At 48.3% G+C, this 22,708-nt stretch overlaps 1 protein-coding gene across 1 annotated transcript; it reads right to left on the bottom strand.

The window, feature by feature from the left end:
* Positions 1-2,161: 2,161 nt before the first annotated feature.
* Positions 2,162-3,322, bottom strand: LOC139062435 (basic salivary proline-rich protein 1-like). Its single transcript, XM_070543286.1, has one exon. It carries the CDS (start codon positions 3,320-3,322, stop codon positions 2,162-2,164), a length of 1,161 nt encoding a protein of 386 aa, XP_070399387.1.
* Positions 3,323-22,708: the final 19,386 nt, after the last annotated feature.

Here is a 22,708-nt window from a genome sequence, read left to right as displayed (position 1 = left end):
GCTCACACTGTTTACAGTGGGGATGGGGAGCTGCTGACGTCAACTGAGGCTATAGTCGGACGGTGGAAGGAATACTTTGAGGAGCTCCTCAATCCCACCAATGCGCATTCCGAGGAGGAACCAGAGCTGGGAGGCCTGTGGATGGACTGTCCGATCTCGGGGGCAGAAGTTGCTGAGGTAGTCAAACAACTACACAGCGGCGGAGCCCCGGGGGCGGATGAGGTTCGTCCTGGGTATCTCAAGGCTATGGATGTTGTAGGGCTGTCATGGTTGACACGTCTCTACAACATTGCGTGGTCATCGGGGGCAGTTCCTAGGGAGTGGCAGACCGGGGTGGTGGTCCCCATCTTTAAGAAGGGTGACCTGAGGGTGTGTTCCAACTATAGGGGGATCACACTCCTCAGCCTCCCTGGAAAGGTCTACGCCAAGGTACTGGAGAGGAGGTTCCGATCGATAGTTGAATCTCAGATAGAGGAGGAGCAATGTGGTTTTCGTCCTGGCCGTGGAACTGTGGACCAGCTCTTTACCCTTGCAAGGGTGATGGAGGGGGCATGGGAGTTTGCCCAAGCAATCCACATGTGCTTTGTGGATTTGGAGAAGGCTTATGACCGTGTCCCCAGGGGCATCCTGTGGGGGACGCTCCAGGAGTATGGGGTGGGTGGCTTTCTGTTAAGGGCCATTCAGTCCCTTTACCAGAGGAGCGTGAGTTTGGTCTGCATAGCCGGTAGTAAGTCGGACCTGTTCCCAGTGAGGGTTGGACTCCGCCAGGGCTGCCCTTTGTCACCGGTTCTGTTCATCACTTTTATGGACAGAATTTCTAGACGCAGCCGTGGTGTGGAGTGTGTCGAGTTTGGTGGCAGGAGAATCTCGTCTCTGCTTTTTGCGGATGATGTGGTCCTCCTAGCTTCATCCAGCTCTGACCTTCAGCTCTTGCTGGGTAGGTTCGCGGCCGAATGTGAAGCGGCTGGGATGAGGATCAGCACCTCCAAATCTGAGACCATGGTTCTCGACCGGAAAAGGGTGGCTTGCCACCTCCGGGTCGGGGGAGAGGTCCTACCTCAAGTGGAGGAGTTTAAGTATCTCGGGGTCTTGTTCACGAGTGAGGGTAGGAGGGATCGGGAGATCGACAGGCGGATTGGTTCGGCTTCTGCAGTGATGCGGACGCTGAGCCGATCTGTCGTGGGGAAGAGGGAGCTGAGCCAGAAAGCCAGGCTCTCGATTTACCGGTCGATCTACGTCCCAATCCTCACCTATGGTCATGAGCTTTGGGTAATGACCGAAAGAACGAGATCGCGGATACAAGCGGCCGAAATGAGTTTCCTCCGTAGGGTGGCCGGGCTCAGCCTTAGAGATAGGGTGAGGAGCTCGGACATTCGGGAGGGACTCGGAGTAGAACCGCTGCTCCTCCGGATCGAAAGGAGCCAGTTGAGGTGGTTTGGGCATCTGGTCAGGATGCCTCCTGGACGCCTCCCCGGGGAGGTGTTTCGGGCATGTCCTGCCGGCAGAAGGCCCCCGGGTCGACCCAGGACACGTTGGAGAGGTTACATCTCCAATCTGGTCCGGGAACGCCTTGGGGTCCTGCCGGAGGAGCTGGTGGACAAGGCCGGGGAGAGGACGGCCTGGAGCTCCCTAATTGGGATGCTGCCCCCGCGACCCGGACCCGGATAAGCGGAGGAAGACGAAGACGACGAAGACGAAGACAAAGCATCAGCTGCACGAGTGTGGCCGTGCACTCTCCAGGGTGCTGAAAAGGATCGGAGTAGAAGCCGGGTGCTGAGGAACTCAGGGATCGTAACACCCCCATACCTAAAAGAAAGAAAAATGGGGGAGTGAAAACAGAACAATAACACAATTTTTCTCTAAATGTTTCTCTTTTTCTTTTTTTTTTCCTTTTAATGGAAGCATCAAACACCCATACAGAGACTTAGTCCCCGCTATCTGTCTAACCAAACACTAGCTAAAAATAAGCCTGGCTCTTCATGTGGATTTGGGCGGGCAGATTAAGCACGGTGCAAAAGACACAAAAAAAAACATAACCAGCAAAGAGAGGAATCTCTTTCTGGAGTGCTCCCGAGAAGGTGCAGTGCACCAACACTAACCCATGTGCCACAACACTACAAAAACAACAAACAGATTATCTCCTAAAGAGGAAATAATCTCTTCACACTAGCCAGGGGATCTCAGCCATCTGTACACCGCATCGCATCGCATCTTGCTTCGGCGGTGGTCCCGGAAGACGCATCGCATCCTGCTTCGGTGGTGGTCCCGGAGGATGCATCGCATCCTGCTCTAGTGGTGGTCCCGGATGACGCATCGCATCCTGCTCTAGTGGTGGTCCTGGAGAACGCATTGCATCCTGCTTCGGTGGTGGTCCAAGAGGACGCATCACATCCTGCTTCGGCGGTGGTCCAAGAGGACGCATCTCATTCTGCTTCGGCGGTGAACCTGGAGGATACATTGCATCCTGCTCTGGCGATGGTCTCGGAGGACGCATCACATCCTGCTTCGGCGGTGGTCCAAGAGGACGCATTGCATCCTGCTTTGGCAGTGGTCCAAGAGGGCGCATCGCATCCTGCTTCGGCGGTGGTCCTGGAAGACACATCGCATCCTGCTTCGGCAGTGGTCCAGGAGGACGCATTGCATCCTGCTTCGGCGGTGGTCCAAGAGGACTCATCACATCCTGCTTCGGTGGTGGTCCAAGAGGACGCATCGCATTCTGCTTCGGCGGTGAACCTGGAGGATGCATTGCATCCTGCTCTGGCGATGGTCTCGGAGGACGCATCGCATCCTGCTTCGGCGGTGGTCCAAGAGGACGCATCGCATCCTGCTTTTCCAGTGGTCCAAGAGGGCGCATCGCATCCTGCTTCGGCGGTGGTCCTGGAAGACACATCGCATCCTGCTTCGGCAGTGGTCCAGGAGGACGCATTGCATCCTGCTTCGGCGGTGGTCTCGGAGGACGCATCACATCCTGCTTCGGCGGTGGTCCAAGAGGACGCATCGCATCCTGCTTTGGCAATGGTCCAAGAGGGCGCATCGCATCCTGCTTCGGTGGTGGTCCTGGAAGACAAATCGCATCCTGCTTCGGCAGTGGTCCAGGAGGACGCATTGCATCCTGCTTCGGCGGTGGTGCAATAGGACGCATCGCATCCTGCTCTAGTGGTGGTCCCGGATGATGCATCGCATCCTGCTTCGGCGGTGGTCCCGGAGGACGCATCGCATCCTGCTCCGGCGGTGTTCCCGGAGGACGCATTGCATCCTGCTTCAGCGGTGGTCCAAGAGGACGCATCACATCCTGCTTCGGTGGTAGTCCTGGAGGACGCATTGCATCCTGCTCTGCCGATGGTCTCGGAGGACGCATTGCGTCCTGCACTGGCGGTGGTCCCGGAGGACGCATCGCATCCTGCTTTGGCGGTGGTCCCGGAGGACGCATTGCATCCTACTTCGGCGGTGGTCCAGGAGGACGCATCGCATCCTGCTTCTGCGGTGGTCCTGGAGGATGCATTACACCCTGCTTTGGCGATGGTCCCGGAGGACACATTGCATCCTGCTCTGGCGGTGGTCTCGGAGGACGCATCGCATCCTGCTTCGGCGGTGGTCCAGGAGGACGGATCGCATCCTGCTTCAGCGGTGGTCCAGGAGGACGCATCGTATCCTGCTTCGGCGGTGGTCCAGGAGGACGCATCGCATCCTGCTTTGGCGGTGGTCCAAGAGGACGCACAGGCTCCGGTCTAGCCAGCCCAACAGGCTCCGGTCCTTCCTTTTCCGGAGTCAACATCCACGTCTCAAGTCTCGGAGTTGACATCCACGTCTCAAGTCTCTGAGTCGACATCCACGTCTCAAGTCTCTTAGTCAGCATCCACGTCTCAAGTCGCGGAGTCGACATCCACGTCTTAAGTCGCGGAGTCGACGTCCACGCCTCAAGTCTCGGAGTCGACGTCCCGTCAAGTGTTCCAGTCTCAAGAGTTACCTCAAGTGTTCCAGTCTCAAGAGTCCCCTCAAGTGTTCCGGTCTCAAGTGTCCCAGTCTCAAGGGTCCCAGTCTCAAGAGTCCCCTCAAATGTTCCGGTCTCAAGAGTCCCCTCAAGTGTTCCGGTCTCAAGTCCCCACAAGAGTCTACATCCCCACAAGTCCCAGAGTTCCCTCTGTCCCCTCAGTCTCTAGAATCCCCTCTTAGCCAGGAGTCCCCTCAGTGTCTTAGCCTTAGTCCTGTGTCCCCTCTTAGTCGTCCTACTCTAGTGTCCCCTCTTAGTTGTCCTCCTCTAGTATCCCCTCTTAGTCGTCCTCCTCTAGTGTCCTCTCTTAGTCGTCCTCCTCTAGTGTCCCCTCTTAGTCGTCCTCCTCTAGTGTCCCCTCTTATTCGTCCTCCTCTAGTGTCCCCTCTTAGACGTCCTCTTCTAGTGTCCCCTCTTAGTCGTCCTCCTCTAGTGTCCCCTCTTATTCGTCCTCCTCTAGTGTCCCCTCTTAGACGTCCTCTTCTAGTGTCCCCTCTTAGTCGTCCTCCTCTAGTGTCCCCTCTTAGTCGTCCTCCTCTAGTGTCCCCTCTTAGTCGTCCTCCTCTAGTGTCCCCTCTTAGTCGTCCTCCTCTAGTGTCCCCTCTTATTTGTCCTCCTCTAGTGTCCCCTCTTATACGTCCTCTTCTAGTGTCCCCTCTTAGTCGTCCTCCTCTAGTGTCCCCTCTTATTCGTCCTCCTCTAGTGTCCCCTCTTAGACGTCCTCTTCTAGTGTCCCCTCTTAGACGTCCTCCTCTAGTGTCCCCTCTTAGTCGTCCTCCTCTAGTGTCCCCTCTTATTCGTCCTCCTCTAGTGTCCCCTCTTAGACGTCCTCTTCTAGTGTCCCCTCTTAGTCGTCCTCCTCTAGTGTCCCCTCTTAGTCGTCCTTCTCTAGTGTCCCCTCTTTTTCGTCCTCCTCTAGTGTCCCCTTGTAGTCGTCCTCCTCTAGTGTCCCCTCTTAGAAAACAACAACAAAGGAAGACCTTCATCCCAACGTTTTCCTGAGTCAAGACAATATTTGCGTAACATACGTTTTAAAGTTTGATGAAAACGTTCCAGTGCATCTTGGGATTCAGGATGGTAGGGACTGGATGTCTGATGTTGGATCTCTAATACCTTTAAAACTTGAGCAAACACCTTTGACATAAAGTTAGACCCTTGGTCAGTTTGCACAACCTTTGGTAAGCCATAGGTGGAAAAGAAGGTTGTTAGGGCTTTTACTATCGGTTTAGGTTTCAAGGTCCGTAGGGGAAATGCCTCAGGAAAACGCGTAGCAGCACACATCACAGTCAAAACATATTGATGACCCGACTTGGATTTTGGCAATGGGCCCACACAGTCTAATATTGTCCTTTCGAATGGTTCACAGAGTACTGGAATAGGATGCAGAGGTGCTGGAGGGATAGGTTTATTTGTTTTTCCCACCGTTTGGCAGGTGTGACATGACTGGCAGTGTTTTACCACATCTGACTTAAGACCGGGCCAAAAGAAATTACGCAACACCCGATAGTATGTTTTTTTCACTCCAAGGTGTCCAGCCGGAATAGCATTATGTGCTAAATCCAGGATTTGTGGTCTATATTCCACCGGTACAACCACCTATTCTATTTGTTGCAAATCACTTGCTTCTGGGGACCATGATCTTAGTAGTACTCCATCTCAAACAAAATACGACACTTAGCTGTCAGGCACTTTCTTCTCTGTAACAGAAGAAAAACAGTTTGTCAACGAAGGATCATTTTGTTGTGACTGGACCAATGTCTCTCTATTTATATTCAAACTCAGGCTCATTTCAGCAGGAATCATGTCTGAGACTTCATAGTTTTTGTCTTTTTGCGCCCGAATTGTATCACTCACGTTAACATCAACAGAAGAGGTCACGGACTCATCAGCAGAAGAAGCCATTAAAAAATCAGACAAATTTATCACATCATCCATTTTACGTGCCTGAGCACGAGTAACAGCACATGCAGAAAAAAACCTCAGAAAAGGGGGAATCCGGTTCAGCAAACGCGGATGAAAACGGTGCATCGACGACTTCTGGTGGAGGGAAAACCTTCCCACCTGCCAAATCATTCCCCAGTATGAGAGAAATCCCTTCGAATGGTAGCCGTGGACGCACAGCGACTTTAACATGCCCCGACACCAGCGGCGACGACAGGTGCACCATATGCAAAGGAGCCCTGATTACAATCATTTTAATCCCCCACACCAGGATGTCGGAGCCACAGGATGAATGTTCAGACAAGGGCAACACTGAATCCAACAAAAAGGAGTGGCACGCACCTGTATCTCTCAGTATGGTGATTGGCACCAAATCTTGTCTATCGCCCGTGAACGAAACTTATCCTTTTGAAACAAACGGCCTAAATTTGGGATCAATCACAGACTCGCTTTGTTGCTGGGTGGAATAGTCTGCTGCAGGAGGATCCAGACGTGGATGGAGGGCTGGAGCAGACCCGTGGCTGGACGTTTCTGGCCAGAGGAACATCATACAGGACGGTCTGCAGAGAGAGCTTTGGGACGCTTCCTCTCACTGTCCACTCCATCTACAGGGCCTGCTGGGCTGGCTCAGACAACGGCTGTTACGTCTCTGTGAATGACTTGCCTGTTAACAGCAGTGGTGGTCTGCTGGTACCTCCTGCAGGACAGAGCACCACTGACCTCCTCCACACACATCTTCCTCAGGCTCATCCTCCAGACCCACAACTTCACCAGCACAGAGGCAGATGTGCAGCACAGTGCATGCTGACCTGTAATAGATTAAATAAGAGTTTGTTTTTTTATAGAAAAATGTAAAACAAAACATAACCTGCAGTACACTGGTTCTGTTCAGTTTAAAGAAAAGCAGCAGGGAATAGTTAAATAAAAACTACAGAGAATTTACATTTTTAAGACAGATCTAATCATTATTAGGCTTAAGTTGAATAAACAAATGCACATTGAAAACACTTCAATGCTATTTTATTAAAAAGCCTGTTTTTTTAAACATTTTACCCCCATTTGATGCAAAATAAAACTCAAACTGATGCACGTCTGCAGAGAGTTTGGGTTTGTTCAGGCTGCAGAGTGGAGATGTTTGTGTTCTGTATGATGCCTGTTCCACCAACTCTGTCTTTCCCAGTGATCAGTGTATAATTTGTTCATTAGAGACACCTGCTGTTCAAAAGCAGAACTGCACTAGTGCAGGAAACCCGTAAACCTGATCGTGTGGGGCAGTTTTTAATGAAACAGAAAGTTTTTTGTGTTTTAATATTAATAATATATGAAACGAACTTTGCAGGTCATTGCTGAGTCACTAAGTGTTGAACAGCTACTGCCTGGAAGGATTTTGGATTGCCACCGGGTCTCTTTCTTGTGTATTATTCAAGACCATGTCAGGTTTTGTTTTGTTAATTTCCAACATGGCCTTTTTACAAGTGATCCTTATTAGTGGATCTAATTAATCTAATCACTCAGGTTATTGTTATTTATCAGCTGTAGCTGACATGCACCCCTGAATCACCCAGAGTCTCATGTTTAAGCTGCGTGTATAAAATCAGAAATGCTTCTGAAGGACAGCGTAACGGTTCTGTGTTCTATTATTAAAAGTCTTGAAGCTCTTTTGTTCTTGTAGTCCCATGGGGACCCCACAACCTTAGTTTAAGAAGCAAAGCCCTGGATTTCTCTGTGACTCTTTGGTACATGAGCCAGAGGATGTATTTAGGTCAGCTCCTCTTCACCCTCATGGCTCATTTTCCAACAAGAAGCAGACCAGATTTAACTTTATCCATGTGTGCAGCCACATGTGGTGGTGGTGTCTCAGTTAGCATCAGATTTGCACCCAAACATCAGATGTTAATTTGCTGATCAGTTCCTGTCACAAACACATTTGTAATGGATCACACGTTTTTATTTCAGCGGTGAAGCCCGAGAATGCACACTGGAGAGACGTTTCTCTTAATGCAGATCTCTGTTGGATCTTATCAGCCAGATCATTTCAGACAGTTTTTTTTTTTTTTTGCTATTATGTACTCACGCTGGATGTCTTTAACATGCATCTTGTAACTGCCCCAACCCCTCCAGCCAGCTTGATCCACCAAAATGTCAACCAACTAGTTTCATCAAGCAGATAGACTCATTAAGAACATTTAGCTGGAAGTGTGGGAGCAGCTGCTCTCAGAGGGAGGCCCTGCCTCTGCTGTGGGATCTCCTCCAGGGGGAGCTGGGCTGTGTTGTTACTCTCATTGAGTGAGACAACTTCAGTCCCAGAGTTTGAAATCATCTCTGGCACTTCATGTTTGGATTGGAAATCCAGTTTAAAGCAGTTTTAAAGCTGGACAATGTTCTAGCTGCGATACCGGTATTAGTGCGCAAAATGGATGTCATCTCGGAGAGTCACCGGACGGTATGGACAGGTTTAAAAACCCAAAATTGGCTTCACTGGAGGACTGGAAATTATCAGTTTAAAGACTGAAAGCAGAGAGGACAATTATCTCAGCCTGACCCAAACAAAGTCTTGTTATCTGAATCTGACGCCCTGGTCGCCTTGAGCTGATAGCAACAAACCCCCACAAAGGAATGCAGACAGATGCTTTGAAAACCCAACCCCCCACAACCCCCCACCCACACCCCTACCCCCAACCCAACCCCCCAGCCTTCAGATTGGGGGACTTCAGCCTGGCGAGGTCATCAACCTGCAGGAGTCAATGTACTCTTTGCTTCTCCCAAGATCTCCCTTCCACCTGTGACTGTACAGTAGATGAGCGCCATAGATGGCTGCTCTCGCTGGGGGAAACAGGATCACTTAACCAAATGTGACCTTCCCCTCACCCCCATCCTAACCTTAACCAGCTTGTGCATGCAAAGCTCTGACGCGCTCCAGACATCTGTGTCTTGAGAACGGCCACAGCAAGATTATCAAATTAGGTTTCGCAACCTCAAAAACAAATTTAACACGCGATCATTCATGTCGGCTCATTTCCTTTTGTTTTCTGTCTTTTATTTGTTCCTGATGCGTTTCGCTGCTGTGGAGCAGGGCGCATCACCTGTTTTGTCCTCCGGTGACGCACCTCACTGATGCGGCCGGTGAGCAGTGCGCACTCTGCTGTTTTTGCGGTCAGCAAATCTTTTTGAACTGCAGTTCAAAGGTAACTCATGAGGTGAATATATATGAACCCAGGTAGCAGTTTCTCTTTAGGATTGAGAGGAGATTCGGGAAGATAATAAACAGACAGGACAGAAAAATAGTCAAATAAAAACAAGTTAGTTTTTGTACCTGGTGTTTGCAACAAACAGACACCATTGAAGGTAATCAGAAGTGAGCGTAGCAGGATGAAACAAGCCTGCTCGAAATTAGGTGGGTTGGTGCATACCGGCTTCCATACTCATGAGGGCGCTGTGGGTAAAAAAGGGAGCTCTGCTCACTGTTTGAGAATGCCAAGGAAACGCTGCATCCTGGCATCAGCTGCTGTATTCAAACAGTGCCTCAGTAGGTGGTCGGCTCTGCTTTGGTGGTATTCGTTTTAAGGAGATTCGTACTCAAACTGTGTTGTGCACTCAACAGCTTGGGCATTTGTTTATTTGGTACTGGGCGTGACAGTACCGCTCATCCCAGAGTGAACTAAGCATTGGAGAAGAGGTATGTAGCTCCTGCAGGGGACAACATGTGAGTCGAACTAATCCATGTCACGTTTAGGAGCAGGAGGTTAGGACCCAAGATGCAGACCCAGGATGACACGAGGCAGGAATGTTAAATAAAGAAGAATCCTTTATTTAGGATGACAAAATAAAAATCCAAAAGGGGCAGGAGGCAAAAAAAAACAATAACAAAATGAAGCAGGGAAAAATCCAAAAGCTCACTTCATGAGCAGAGAACCAGAGACCAGGAGGGAGAGACAAAAACAACGCTGACGTAAAACAACAATGGGCCGGCAAGAACAATGAGACAAGGAGGCTTATATAGACAGGGAGGAGCAATTAGGGAAACAGGAAGCAGGTGTGTGGAGTGAGGCTGGAGGGAAGGCAGGTGACAGCAATTAACTGGATGGGGAAGAGAACCAGTGGAGGGCAGATAAACCTGACACTATATAAAACACAAAACTAAACCTAAAGACTAAGAGAAGGACTCACACAAACACATACACATACTGACACACACAAACTCATACACACATACAATGAACTGGGGAACAAGAGGCTGGGGCTACAACTTAAGACACACAACAGAGATGCAGACAAAGGACACATGAGGACGCCATGAGAACACAAGAGGGAATCCAGAGAGGGATGGAGAAACATTAGGAGACACATGGGGAAAGACGCAGACAAAGGACACATGAGGGCGCCATGAGAACACAAAAGGAGAACCTGGAGTGGGAACTGGAGGGGCTGGGGAACAAAGGGACACAGAACATGACAATCCAACTTAAGCTCTGTGTTGAAACTAGGAGAAGTGTTGAACACCTGTGCGCTGCCGGGCGAGGAAGCTTGCTTGCGGCCTAGATGATACTAGCGGGCAGACCGGTGAAATATAAGTTGCTGACTTGTACCCTCTTTCTCAGATTGTGCTCTGTGGTCTGGCGGGTGGCGCCGCTGTTTCGTTTTAGTTATTTTCTTTGATACGTTTCCAGTTTCTCCCCCCTCCTGTGGGCTCTGCATGGACCTCTGCATAGTGTCGGAGGCTTTCCTCTTCTCATTGTGGGACTCCAGAGGGGACAACAACTGTGTTTTTAATTAAGTGATTTTAAATAATTGTTCCCCTGCGATGGACTGGCTCTCTGTCCAGGGTGTACCCTGCCTGGTTGCCCGTTGACCGCTGGAGATAGGCCCCACCCCCCACCCCCACCCCCCCGCGACCCTGCGTGGACAAAGCGGGTTCAGAAAATGGATGGATGGATAAATAATTGTTCGTTTGTAGTTCCCCTTTTCTTTTGTGCAGGCTGGGGCAGGAGGTGGTGGCCTCGGTGGTGGCGGTCCTGTTTGTGAGTGTGCTGGTGCTGGGTTCCCTCACGTCTCGTGCCTCATTTAGTGGTAATGAACCTATGTGCCTTCTGATACTTCATTGGGTGAAATTCCCAAGGTGGCGTTGTTGACAACTGTTGGCTGCTCCCTGAACAAAGTAAAAGGTTACAGTGTGTTTGGAAGAAGAAGAAGAAGAAGAAGAAGAAGAAGAAGAAGAAGAAGAAGAAGAAGAAGAAGAAGAAGAAGAAGAAGAAGAAGAAGAAGAAGAAGAAAATATCATTTCTAAAGCGCCTCTCAAGATAAAAATCACGAGGTGCTTCACAAAAACAAAATATGTAAAAATATAAAAAAGCATTTAGAAAATGTTTTAAAATATATTTAAAATGAGCAAAAATAGGCAATTGTGATTAAATAAAACGTTAAGAAAGAGAGAGAGTGAACAGGAAAGAGGGAAATCAGTGGATCCTGAGGAAGGTGGAATAGGTGGGAGAGCAGAATAAAGAGAGAGAGGTGAAGAAGGTCACACAAAAGCCAGCTTGAACAGGTGAGTCTTCAGCTGCTTTTTAAAGGAGACCACTGAGTCCACTGATCTCAGGCTCAGGGGGAGAGAGTTCCAGAGTCTGGGGGCCACAGCAGCAGATGATCTGTCACCTTTGGTCTTTAGCCTGGTGCTGCACAACCAGTAGGCTTTGATCACTGTAATTCATTACTCTCAGGAAGTCCACAGAATGTAGTTAAAAGTCTTCAGCTTGTCCAAAATGCTGCAGCTAGAGTTCTGATGAGAATTAAAAAGAGAGATCATATCTCTCCTGTCTTAGCTTCCCTACATTGGCTACCTGTTAAATTCAGAATAGATTTTAAGATCCTCCTTCTCACATATAAAGCTCTTAATAATCAAGCTCCATCATACATCAGTAATCTGATTGTTCCATATGTTCCTAACCGAGCACTTCGCTCTCAGACTGCAGGTCTACTGGTGGTTCCCAGAATATCTAAAATTAGGATGGGAGGCAGATCTTTTAGCTATCAGGCTCCTCTCCTGTGGAACCAGCTCCCAGCTTTAGTCCGTGAGGCAGACACCTTGTCTACTTTTAAGAATAGGCTTAAAAAATTTTTATTTGATAGGGCCTATGGTTAAAATCTGATGTTAGCCTAAATCTGGACAAGTGGGGGAGTAGAGGGAGGTGGCGTGTACAGTCGGTAAAGACGGCTCTCCCTTGCCCTGCCTCCAACATGCCTCCATCTAAATAGGATAGATTATCCAGAGTTATCTCTGTAGTTATGCTGCTATAGGCTTAGACTGCTGGAGGATACACTGACCACTTTCCACACTCGACTACTTTCTTCTACTATCTGCTCTTTAATTGTATCATTTCCTGCTATTTCAGCTGTTAACTTTATTTTCTCTCTAAGTGTTTTTCTCCCCAGAAGAAGCTACAACGATGTTCTGCTGAGCTGTGGTGGCCTCATGGAGGGGGCCATCGACTAGCACACTGCTGCTAACCACTTAAACATTCTTCCTCTCCTGATAATAACTTTTGGCTTTCCTTGACTTTTGATGTGCTACTACTAGTTTACCCGTTTAATTATAGATCCACTAGGATAAATACAATAAAGTTTATCTCTCACCAAATAGAATATTTACTAAGAAATCACAATAGAACTATAGACACATTACTTGTCTTGTGTGTGTGTGTGTGTGTGTGTGTGTGTGTGTGTGTGTGTGTGTGTGTGTGTGTGTGTGTGTGTGTGTGTGTGTGTGTGTGTGTGTGTGTGTGTGTGTGTGTGTGTGTGTGTGTGTGTGTGTGTGTGTGTGTGTGTGTGTGTGTGTGTGTGTCTGCCCTGTCTTCTCCATCCCCAGTGAGTCGTGGTGGATGGCTGCTTATACTGAGCCAGGATCCTCTGGAGGTTTCTTCCTGTTAAAAGGGGTCCCTGCGCTCTGGGGCAGCTCCTGGATCTCTGGGACTTGGAGCTCCCTCCATCTCCTACACATCTTTTGGGGACAGATCTGTGGCCCCTCACACTCTCTATTGGACGCTTTTATAGACAAACCTTACATAAACAAGCACGTGTATGCACACAGGTGCTCACATAAGTGGGGACTTGGAGACGTTCAACACATGTCTTAAGGCTATGGTGGGCACTTAATGCACTGTGATTTATTATCGTGTGATTGTTCAGTAAAACAATGTTAATTATATATTTCTTCATCAAGTTGACGCAGTGATAGCTTGCTCCTGTTGTATTGTTGTTGTGTCCCATTCTTTTGTTTGTTTTTTGTTCTTTTTTCTTCTCTCTTTCTGCAGGTCTAGAAGCCGACTCTTGTTCATTATTGTTTATTTTTGTGGACCCCCCCCCCCCCCCCACACACACACACACACACACCTTTTGTCTTTTCCTTTCTCTTTCACCTCTGTCTCCATGTCTGGTCGGAATTACAAAGCATTCAAAAACAATAACAATAAAGTTTTAAGTATCAGGTGTGACATTAAAAGCAGACGAGTAAATCTGTAAGGCTTGTTACCAGCATTCAGACATCAATTCTGCTTGCTTCACAGCCAGACAGGACACAGGGGGAAAAAATTAATAAATAAAAGAATTTCAGCTCACTGAATCATAAACATGACTCTAACCAAAAATGTCATGTTCAGTTTATTATGATAATTATTTTTATTTTTCATGACAAGTGTGGAAACTGATTCCCGCTGGTGTGAATAAAATCTCCACGTTGTCGTCTGTTTATGGTTTTTTCCTCCCTAAAGATACAGCAAGTAATATTTTCTTCAGTCTCCATGAATAATCCTAGTGCAGCAGATAGTCCAAGCAGGAAAAAGAAGTTTCTTTAAGATCGGGTTCTCAGAAAAATTGAAAAACTTATATTAATCCCAGTGCCTGGCACTAAGGCATAAGCCTGCACGCACACAACACGCCTTCCAGAAACGAGAAGGCTGAAGTTAAACACAGGATCACTTTGTTCGCTTTTACGTTAGCTTTTATGTTACCTTAGAGAACTTTGAGGGTTTATAACCACACCCCTAAAACTTTCTGAGGAGGGCCGGAGAAACTTGGTTCCTGGTCAAGAGGTGCATCCACATTTAATCAGCAAGCTGAACCTGGTGTAGACTGGACTCCTAGGGCTGCTCCTGTCCTTGCTCCTGTTAGCAGCATTCGTGGACACAATCTTAAGTTGGTTTCGGGTCTGGTTCGGACATTTCAGGGTCTCAACTCAGCTTTTTGCAGATTCTGTTGAACTTGTCAACTTCAGAATAATTCTTAGTTAAGGGATGAAGACAGGAGGAGAGTCAGTTGGTTCTCAACAAGCTCCCATAATACTGGTATTAAAATGAAGCCAACACGGAAGTGACAGAAATTGCAGTTCCTCCCTCATCCACTAGGGGCTGGTGTCAGAAGCGAGCAAATCCTCGTTGACTCCCATGTTAAAAATACCAATTTCACAGCAGAAATAAACATGTTTACAGCCTGGTACCAAAACATGTTTTTTGTTTAAATGATCTAGTTTACACTCATGACAACTCTGAGGGGGGTGAATTTTTTTCTCACTCTTCTGTTTAAGTGTATTAAAAGCCTAAAATTCTGTATAATTAATGAGCATCAGACCCACGTGACCACAGAGCTAGCTCCGTGGAAAGGCCTCAGTAGAGCCTCGGTCTGGTCTGGAAACTGCTCCGGGATTTTGAGTCTCTGTGTGTGTGTATTCTTGTTTGGATATTTTTGTGCAATTGTTGGACAAAATGACTTGCTGTGGCATTAATTGCACTAATAGAGCGTCCAAGGAGTCTCCACTTCATTTTTTTCGGTAAGTAAAACTATATTTATGTATTTTAGGTCACTGCCGAGCTGAGCTTAGATTTTAACATGTACTGTTTAACCATGAAATTTAAATGTAATAGGGTAAAACCCAGTGCATTTAACATAATGCTGCACTTTAGAAAATGGGTTGAAATATAACATGTTGGTGGAGCTGGGTTCCCACTATCGGCTTGTGGAGCTCTCGGGAGACCTCTGTGTTCCACCCGGTTTTACCCAGCGGTCAGCCCGGCGTATCTCTGACTCAGAAGCTCCGGTGTTGTGCACAGTTAACTCCGGCTGTAGCTAGGTATCTATCTCCATTATCTTAGCTCCAACCTCCACATTAGCTTTGGGTTAGCTTGTAGCTACATCGCTTCCGTTCGACGGGTATCGTCATTTGATCCCAGCCTTACAGCCCCACCCTCAGCTCCACCTCTTTTCCCTTTTTTGGAATTGTCTAGGTTTGACGGAACCTGTGACACGGTCAAAATGGCGGTGGTGGCCACCTCCCAGTTTGGCACAAAAACTTCTAAATGGAGCCTATGGACACGCATTGTCCAGTATATATATGTCGATGGTTCTCAACCAGAAACTGAAATCTTCCTCTAAGAGGACTTCTGGCCCTGGGCAGGGAGATCTGTAATAATGAAGGTGTTGCTCTGGTCTGTTGTGGTAATGAAGGAGCTGAGCCTACACTGGCCCCCACGCGATCAGGAAAAGGGGTTATTCATGTAAACTATCAGATACAATTTTTCCAGAGTTAAATCAAAACATACACACAGCATTTTAAATACAGGAGTCACAGTTTTATTTTCTGGAGATTATTGAATTTTATTGGCACAGCCTGAGGAAGCTAGCAGAGTTAGCTTCTATGTGAACCCATCTACCAGCACAGAGATAAAACACAGGGTGTGTCCAAATCCAGGGGCAGGATGCTTGTGAGGATGCATTTTGAGGTCATCTGCTGGTACCTCCTCCAGAACAGAGCACCACTGACCACCTCCAAACCAACCTCTCATCTTCTGCAACATCTTCCTCGGGCTCATTCTCCATGGAAACAACTTCACCAGCACTGAGGCAGATGCTGTGCAGAATAGTGCATGCTGACCAGTAATAATTTAAATGTTTTTTATTAACATGTTTTAAACAAACATACATGTATAACCTTCAGTACAAGGGTTCTGTTCTGTTTAAAGAAAATCAGGCAATATTTAAATAAAAACTACAGACACTGTACATTTTGTAGCGGTTAATGAACTACATATTTAGGAATTAAAGGCTGTTGCTATTCAGCTTATGTTTTAATTCCTAAGAGATCAAGCATGTTGACGAATGAAATTATATACATACATATATATACATATATATACATATATACATGTATATATATATATATATATATATATATATGTATATATATATATATGTATATATGTATATATACGTATGTATATACTGTATATATAATGGATAGAAATTCATACAGCAACTTGCTTGGTCTATGTTTTATCAAAAGATGAATATTTAATTTTAGAGATTAAATTTAATAGCAAAGTTATTTGTTAGTTCAGAAGATCTAAAGATCTTTGTTCGTTCAGTGATCAATATACACCAACTCTGTGTTTGTTTCAATGAAATGTATTAGTAAACAATTGAAAACGTGACAATTTAAAAGACAATTTATAAAAGCTTTGGTATTAAATACTTTGGTATTAAATAGCAACCCTGTGAATGGATGAATCTAAGCTGGAAGTGTGTTTGCTTGCAGGTGAATGCAATGTTCTCAGAATGTGTATCTTGAGAGAAGACGTGTTCTGGGTAGAAAGAATTTGCTTTGCAGGTAAACTAAAGTTGTTCTTATTAAAGAACAGTCAGGCGCAATCTGTTGGAAGTGTCTACCTCACCCAGTTAGGAGACCCCCTTTTGGATCCGAGATGTTAGGAGGAGATGATGACCCCAAGCACGAGGTGGGTAGAAGAACCTTAGCGCGACCAAGTCGGTCCTGAGATGTCTCCGGGTCACAACAACTGATGAAACTGGTTGCCTCGCAAAAATAATAACTCTGAAGGAGTTTGCACCAGCTTTGTTCTGCAGGTGTTGTTTGTTGTGTCGTAGCAATCCTGCCAGCGTGACAGAAATTGCTTGTTGGTTATAGAGCGTGTGGGCGGCCGTCCCACTTCTCTGGAACTCACACGCTAAATGCTGAGAGTTCTGTTTTATAAGATGGGCCTTTCCTGGTCTACGAATCAGGTTTTGACATGTAGAGATTTTAACATACCTCAGAGTCCCGCCTTCCCAAGATAGAAAGCTCTGGTGTTGTGAAAAAGACGTGCGAGTGCAGTCAACCTTAACCTGATTTACTGTGTCCTGCATGATTGTGTATAAGTGCAGATGATGTTCTCGTCACTGTTAAACATTACTGATGATCATAAATAATAATCATTATTAACCAAAGAGTAATAATTCAATTCAGTAATTAAACACAGTTATAATGAACCATGATGATTATTTATGAACATGGTAATAAACTGTGAAAAGAGTTTATTAAAAATGATTCTTTTAAATCTTGAAGTGTCCTTCATCTTGCGGATGGAACAGCAGTCAGATTAAAGGGGCGGTAGACCGACATTCAGTCTCCTGTGAAAGAAACACTGTAGATTGTCGTAGCAGCCGGGTCAAAGTGACCCAGGCTGTGTGTCTGACCTGAGGGTCAAGAATCAGGCCATTCAGTGACGCTACAATTTTAAAGTCTCTTTCCGGAGTATTTCTCTTATCCGGTGGCAGCTTCTAGTGGCTGACAAGCATATCACACAAAACGTCCGTTGCTCAGTTTTTTTAAGGTGGCGACTTCATGTTTCTGTTTATAAATGTGCTTCTGTAGCCGACAAACAGAGCTAAAACACGTTGTTTTATGAGTATTATTCTCATGTCATGTTGTGTTTTCATATATTTATATTTTAAAGACTCTCTTGTCCGTGAAAAGTTCATCAACTCTGCATCAGTCGAGGTATTTCTTAAATCCTACATTGATCAAAATGTCCGGTTTTTCATCCAGGAGCAGGGATGGAGTTATGGGGGCTAGATATCTTTCAGGGAAAGATCCAGTTTCTGCCTATATCACAATATTTATGGACTCAGCGTAGCGGGGTTCTGTTGAGCGGAGAGGACGCAGAGCGCTGATCGTTGTTGTGCCTGCTGCTCTGGCGCCTTCTGCATTCTCAAGGTGGTGCAACACATGATCGTTCATATCTGTTTATATCCTCTGGTACTCTGTCTTTTAACCGTTCCTGACGCGCTCCGCTCATCGTGTGCTGCGGTGATGTCACCTCACTGACGCAGCAACGAAACGCGCTCTCCGCTTTGCGGTCAGGAGATCCCTTTGATCTGCTCAGAAGTAACTGATGAGGTGAAAAAGTAAGAATCAAGGCAGCAGTTTTTCTGGAGAGTTTAGAGGAGATGCAGGAAGATGAGAGACAGACAGGAAAATAGTTAAATAAAAACAAGAAAACAGAGCTTGGAAGTAAAATGTAGGTAGATTTATCTCCAGTACACATTTTATAAAACAATAAGTTGTAATATTTATACATTTGATAAAATTGAGATAATCTGAATCAGATCACCTTCAAAACTCAGTCACACTCCCAGGGCCGTTTCAAGGCATTTTGGGGGCCAAGGAAAAACAGGACCTTTACCTGGAAACAGTTGTGAACAAACACCGGTGATGGAGGTAAAGCTGCTGTAGCTCCTAAAATATTCCTGCTTGGTTTTTGCTAGCTTTAACATTTTTCCTTTGCGTGTTAGCTGCTGCCACGGCAGGACCTACAGGCCACCGTTGACTGTTCGAATCAGAGCTGCTGGCTTCCGATCGTTGGTTACGTATCGTAACCCCAGATTCTATGAGTCTAGTCGCAGCCCTTAAGCGAGCTGCTATTGGAAGGGTGATCTCAGCATCAGCCAATCATGAAGAGCTTAAATGTACGCCCACCACGTGGGCGCCCCTTGTGGGTTATATAAGTGGAACGACCCCACTGTTCGCCTCCGATGGCTCTTAGTCCTAACAGAACCAGTGGGGCCAAGTGGCTTAAGGGCTGCGACTAGACTCATAGAATCTGGGGTTACAATACGTAACCAACGTTCTATTTCGTCTAGTCTTAGCCCTTAAGCTAGCTGCTATTGGAATAATGCGCAGCTGGATGGGTTTACGCCACAATGGTTAGCTCAACCAATGGACACACCCAACATGTCTCCTTTTAGTGAGGGACGCTCAGCCTCAGCCCAGGGCTTACAAGGCTGAGGCAGCCAGAGAGAAGAGTGGGGCCCCCACTAAAAATTATCATCCACAAGAGGATGAAATTCATTCAAGCAGGGCTGATGAGGTGCCATAATGCGTTCACTCAGCCTGCTGAGGTCCAAGCACTGAACGAGTGATGGATCCTGAAGACACATCTCGTAAATAATAACGAGTAAAGGAACAGGGTGAAGCCCATGAAGCAGCCTGACAAATGTCTTCCATCGACACACCACTGTGGGGCGCCATAGAAGAGGAAATCCCTCTGGCTGAGTGAGCCCTGAGTGTCTCAGGGGAATCCCACCCTGATGAAGTGTAAGCGAGTGAAATGGCGTCACATAGCCAGAGTCAAAGGCGCTGGGCCAACAGCGCGTGCCCAAGGGAAGACTCCCTGTAGTGCACAAACAGGTTTTGTGAGCGGCGAATCCCTGAAGTGCGTGACACATATCGTGCGAGCGCGCGCACCGGGCAGAGAAGATGGGAAGCCGCCTCCTCCTCAGAATTATGGGGAGGAGGAAAAAGTCCAGCCAATGAAATTGACCTGGATTTGAAGGAAGCATTAATGTTTTTGGGCACAAAGGCTGGGTTGGGGCATAAAACAGCAGACCCGTCATCTTCCTGGATCCTGAGGCATGCGGGAGCCACTGAGAGGGCGGTTAGGCCGCTCACTCTCTTAACTGATGCTAGCGCCAGCAGCAATGCAGTTGTAAGCGACAGGAACTTGAGTGAGACCTGGTCCAAGGGCTCAAATGGAGCTTCAGATAAGCCGCGCAGAACCACCGTTAGGTCCCACTGGGGAAAAAGCGGGCGGGACACATGTCCGTTCCTTATGACACCTTCTAGAAAATGTTTTGTGAGGGGATGACTGAAAACAGACCTATCACCAAAATCCTGGTGACAGGATGATAGGATAGCTGCAGCATATGTTTTAATAGTGCTGACCTGTCCATCAGCGTCTGCAGAAATGATAGGACATCCGCCAGCTGGCAGGAGAGGGCTTGAACATTTCGCTCTGTGCACCATTTCTGGAAAGCTGCCCATTTAGCAGCGTAAGATGCAACGGTAGAGGGCGCCCGCGCACTCTGAATCGTGGTGACCACATCATGCGGCAGCCCAGAAACCCCTAAGCGTGACCGCTCAGCGGCCAGACCCACAGCCGATGGCCTATTTCTGGAGGATGTTTGACTATCCCATCCGCCTGGGGAGGGGCGTCCGCCCTCCAAGGGAGTCTCCACGGGGAGCCGGACACTAGCGCTTGCAGGTCCGGAAACCATGACGCGGACAGGCGTCTGGGAGCCAGAATTACCGAGAGCTGCTCCGACCGAACTCAGTCCAGGAGACGGGGAATCAGAGGGACTGGTGGAAACGCATAAAGGAGCGTTCAAGGCCCGGGCTGGTGTGAGAAGGCGTCCGCCCCAAGCGGGGGTTGGTCCCGGAGACAGAACAGAACGTCAGAGGTGATGGGGCCTTCCAGCATCTCTCTGTGCAGGTGTTCAGGAATGGAGGGCAGGGCCTTGAGCCACAAGGCCGCTGGATAAGGGTCTGCCAGGCAGCAATGCGAGCAGAACCAGTGAGTACAGCAACGCACAGATTGAGGATGGCATCAGCAGTTTTAGTAATGATGGTTTTTTGACTCGACAGGAGCGTCAAGCTCCTCCACCATTTTGGAAACGCCAAAGGCGAGAAGGCGATGTTATTTCCTGCAGCACCGGTCTGGAAGGCGCACTGGTGTGCGCGATCGGCGAGCCGCCTCAGCAGCTGGTCATGCTTAGAAGCGGGAACTGCTCGCGGTCCAGCGAGGTGGTTCTTGACGCCACACAGCGAGGCCAAGTCCGGCTCCAGTGAGGGAACGGATGGCCAGCCCAGGTCGGAGAAGCCCTCGACCTTGGTAATGGGTGCATATGTGGAAATTGGCACCTTGAGCCCGGCAGGCTCGGAGAAGGCGTCGGACCAGCAGCTCATGGCAACGGGGAAGCGTGGCCAGACGGGGTCTGGACAGCGCGTCTGTGTTGCCCCGAAAATTCCCGCCAATTCATCTGCCTCAGGCGGAGCCGGTTCTGGAACGGCTAGCCCCTTGCTGGCCGCAGCCGCGGAGATGATGGCGGGCAGCTCCTGGAGCAGCGCTCTAACTGCTGGCAGGGAGCAGCGAGAAGCCACTGGGGCAGAAGGACCTGCTGAGCGAGGCTCGTCGACCTCCGTGTTGTACAGGAGGGAAGAAGGTCAATGGCAGCCAGCCTCGTGGTCGACCTCCGTGTTGTACCGGAGGGAAGAAGGTCAATGGCAGCCAGCTTCGTCGTACTCCTCGCTGTCGATGACATCGTCCAGTCGGTAGGAGCCAGCCGGCTCCTGGCCGACGTTGAAGAACTGCAACGCCTTGTCCAGCGAGTACGTGCCAGCCACAGGAATTTCCTCGTCGGTGGAGGGGGTGAAGTACTCAACCCGGCGGACCTTTTCAGCCACGGGCAGAGCGGTACAAAACGGGCACGAGGCCTGGGGGTCAAGGCCAGGCCAGCGTGGTGAGCCCCGAGACAGACCTTACACTTGGCGTGCAGGTCGCCGCTGGAGATGGAGCCGTCTGGCAGGCCGGGCAGGTCCTGGCGTCGCTGGACATGGTCGGTGAGTAGATTTTTCTTGTATAATTGCTCTTAAAGGTAGCTCTTAAGCTTGGCGTGAAAAGAAGAGAAAACGGAGGCGAACAGTGGGGTTGTTCCACTTATATAACCCACAAGGGGTGCCCACGTGGTGGGCGTACATTTAAGCTCTTCATGATTGGCTGATGCTGAGATCACCCTTCCAATAGCAGCTCGCTTAAGGGCTAAGACTAGACGAAATAGAACTTAGCGTTCAAGCAAGGACCCAGCCTAGCTGAACCGGAAAGGAGCCGTCCTCACACACACACACACACACACACACACACACACACACACACACACACACACACACACACACACGCACACACACACACACACACACACACACACACACACACACACACACGTTTATGTTTGCTGTTTCTGGACTTCCCGGTGTGACGTCATTCGCTACCGTGCTGTTTAAAAACATCAGATTTTCTTGATGAACCAACAAAAGCCTTTTCCAGCTGAGGTTCTTTACTGTTTTTATAAATGCCATCCAGGGATTTTGCCTCTGGCCAGTCTCTCTAAAGCATTTTGCTGACATTAATGTTTATTAAGCTTCTCTAACCTAAAACCTCACACGCCACCTCCTCAGATGAGTTCATCTTTAATACTTGCACCAGCGCTGAGAACCATGATATTTCCCAGAGTGCATCGCTGTAGAAGAACTGTTAGAACGGTGCATGTGGTTATTGATGGAGAACCAATGATCGACTGTACCACGTGATCAGCGGGACACGGTCAGCTGAAGGTGTGTTCCCGTGAAGACAACCTAAATGTTCATAGATGCTGTCTGAAGGTGGAACCCGCTGCGGAGGTGGGGATGCTGGGCGGGGGGAGGAGGGGAGTGGGGAGGGGAGGGAGGGAGGAGGAGAAGGTGCCTGGATCCACCTCTCGCTCCCCGTGACGTAGCTGTGCTCGGTGTGGACCGGGCTGCGCCTCTCTCCGGTCCCGTCTCTGCTCAGAGCTGCGGTGAGACTCTGTCGGGGTGAGGTAGCTCGCGTCCTCCCCCTTTTCTCCATCGCGTCTTGTTTTACTCTACGC

The sequence above is a fragment of the Nothobranchius furzeri genome, chromosome 13 (assembly GCF_043380555.1).
Source record: "Nothobranchius furzeri strain GRZ-AD chromosome 13, NfurGRZ-RIMD1, whole genome shotgun sequence".
Lineage (NCBI taxonomy): Eukaryota > Metazoa > Chordata > Actinopteri > Cyprinodontiformes > Nothobranchiidae > Nothobranchius > Nothobranchius furzeri.
The sequence above is the reverse complement of the archived record's forward strand: the minus strand, read 5'-3'. Positions and strand labels throughout refer to the sequence as shown.